A 2,500-nucleotide genomic window follows, 5' to 3' on the forward strand; every position below is an offset into this window, starting at 1 on the left:
CAGGCCATGGAGTGAGTGTGTGTGTGTGTGTGTGTGTGTGTGTGTGTGTGTGTGTGTGCATGTGTGTGTGTGCATGTGTGTGAGTGTGTGTGTTGTGCTGTAGGGTAGTCGGCAGACACAGGCCCTGGAGTGAGTCCATAAAGTCGCAATAAAAGAATTCCATAAGGGTGTGTGTGTGTGTGTGTGTGTGTGTGTGTGCAGGTCTAAGCTGCGTGAGCTATAGGGGGAGATGGCTGATGTGGTGTGTGTGTGTGTGTGTGTGTGTGTGTGTGTGCAGGTGTAAGCTGCATGAGCTGCAAGGGGAGATGGCTGATGGTGTGTGTGTGTGTGTGTGTGTGTGTGTGTGTGCAGGTCTAAGCTGCGTGAGCTGCAAGGGGAGATGGCTGATGGTGTGTGTGTGTGTGTGTGTGTGTGTGCGTGCGTGCGTGCGTGCGTGCAGGTCACAGGGGTAGATGGCTGATGGTGTGTGTGTGTGTGTGTGTGTGCAGGTGTAAGTTGCGTGAGCTGCAAGGGGAGATGGCTGCAGTGCAGGAGTGCTACATCTCCATCTGTAAGGAGAAAGACCGACTGGAGGAGGAGGAGGTACGTGGCTAACGCAGTGCATACGCCATATACTGTACGCTCATACACCATATACTGTACGCTCATATACCATATACTGTACGCTCATACACCATATACTGTACGCTCATATACCATATACTGTATATATGACCAACACTACGCTCATACACCATATACTGTACGCTCATACACCATATACTGTACGCTCATACACCATATACTGTACGCTCATATACTATATACTGTACGCTCATATACCATATACTGTACGCTCATATACCATATACTGTACATGTGGCCAACACAACACTCTGCGCTCATATACCATATACTGTATATATGACCAACACAACGCTCATATACCATATACTGTATACTGCATGTGGCCAACACAACACTAGTCAAGTCAAGTCAAGTCAAGTTTATTTATATAGCACATTTCATACACAGAGGTCATTCAATGTGCTTAGTCTACGCTCAGTGCACATACATGTACCTGTATATAGCATATATATCCTACCGGATGTCTTCCACATTTTTCAGGCCAAGGACCCCTTGGCTGATAGAGACATGGCAGAGCGACCTTGAAATCCCTCTCTCTTCTCTCCCCCTCCCTCTCCCCCTCTCCTCGCTGTCTCTCTCTCTCCTCCTCTCTCTCTCCTTCTCTCTCTCTCCCCGCCTCTCTCTCCCCCCTCTCCTCCGTCCCTCTCTACCCTTCTCTCTCTCCTCCCTCTCTCCCTCTCCTCTCTCCCTCTCTCCCCCCCTCTCTCCTCCCTCCCTCTCTCCCTCTCCTCTCAGAGTAAGAGGCAGCAGGCGAGTGAGCGAGCGGTGGAGCAGCTGCGTGCAGAGCTGCAGAGTGAGCACCAGGGGGAGCTGTCGCGCCTCAGGAGCCAGTGGGAGGCGGAGCAGCGGGAGCATCTCCAGAGCAGCCTGGCCTCGGCCCAGCAGAGCTGGCAGCAGCAGCAGCAGGAGGTGGGACCGCACGCTAGCACTACAGCATGCTAGCACTATAGCACGCTAGCACTATAGCATTACAGCATGCTAGCACTACAGCATTATAGCATGCTAGCACTACAGCATTATATCATTACAGCATGTTAGCACTACAACATTGCAGCATGCTATCATGATAGCACTATAGCACGCTAGTGCTACAGCATTGCAGCATGCTAGCATGATAACACTACAGCATGTTAGCACTACAGCATTGCAGCATGCTAACATGATAGTACAGCATGCTAGCACCAAAGATCCTTAAGGCGGAGCAAGATACGTCGTCGTAATTCATGTCTATGGGCGCAAAACGGGGATCACTTCCTCTGCATAAAGGGGGTGTGTCATACGTGTCATTGACGTAGTCATGGGTTTCATCAGGTCCATTTCCACAGGTGTGTAAAATCAAGCACTCGATTATCAATGCAATTGCTATCAGTTGCTTGATGATGTTCCAAAATAATCTTGCTGCTCTTTCAAGCCTTCTACATTTATTAATTCTAATATGGAAAGTAACACACACAAAGCATGTACACTTTCAAGGAATTGAATAAAAACATCAATGGAGTAATGGAAATATGTCGCTGCTCTCATTAAGTTACCCCAGCGCCATCTGATCGTCGTTAGCACAAATCAGGATTTGGTTCAGCTGGCTGGCTAATGTGTTGTCAAGGTAGAGCGTTCGTAGCAACCGGCCAACATCAGCAGAATGAACAAGAGGGGCACACCTGATATAAAGTTGATTTTCTCCAGACTGGAATGCTCAAAAATGCTAAAAATGCACCTGAAGTGGTCAGAAGGGGTTGAGGGTCATGAAACCGTGCCCAAAATTCACATTCCTAACTCTAGAGAGCGAAGATCTTAGCATATACTTGAAATTCTGATCTATGTCCATAGACTTCAATGGAACAGTTGCTGCCTCTGCTCTGCATAAAGGGGGATT

At 48.5% G+C, this 2,500-nt stretch overlaps 1 protein-coding gene across 1 annotated transcript in view; it reads left to right on the plus strand.

Annotated features, from left to right (window-relative positions):
- Positions 1 to 2,500, plus strand: part of cep152 (centrosomal protein 152) — a 39,665-nt gene that overhangs the window by 17,229 nt on the left and 19,936 nt on the right. Inside the window, exons 16-17 of the mRNA XM_062547997.1 lie at positions 489 to 582; positions 1,363 to 1,536. Coding sequence (XP_062403981.1) covers positions 489 to 582; positions 1,363 to 1,536 — 268 coding nt within the window. The remainder of the gene's footprint in view (positions 1 to 488; positions 583 to 1,362; positions 1,537 to 2,500) is intronic.

This window comes from Sardina pilchardus, chromosome 10 (assembly GCF_963854185.1).
Source record: "Sardina pilchardus chromosome 10, fSarPil1.1, whole genome shotgun sequence".
NCBI lineage: Eukaryota > Metazoa > Chordata > Actinopteri > Clupeiformes > Clupeidae > Sardina > Sardina pilchardus.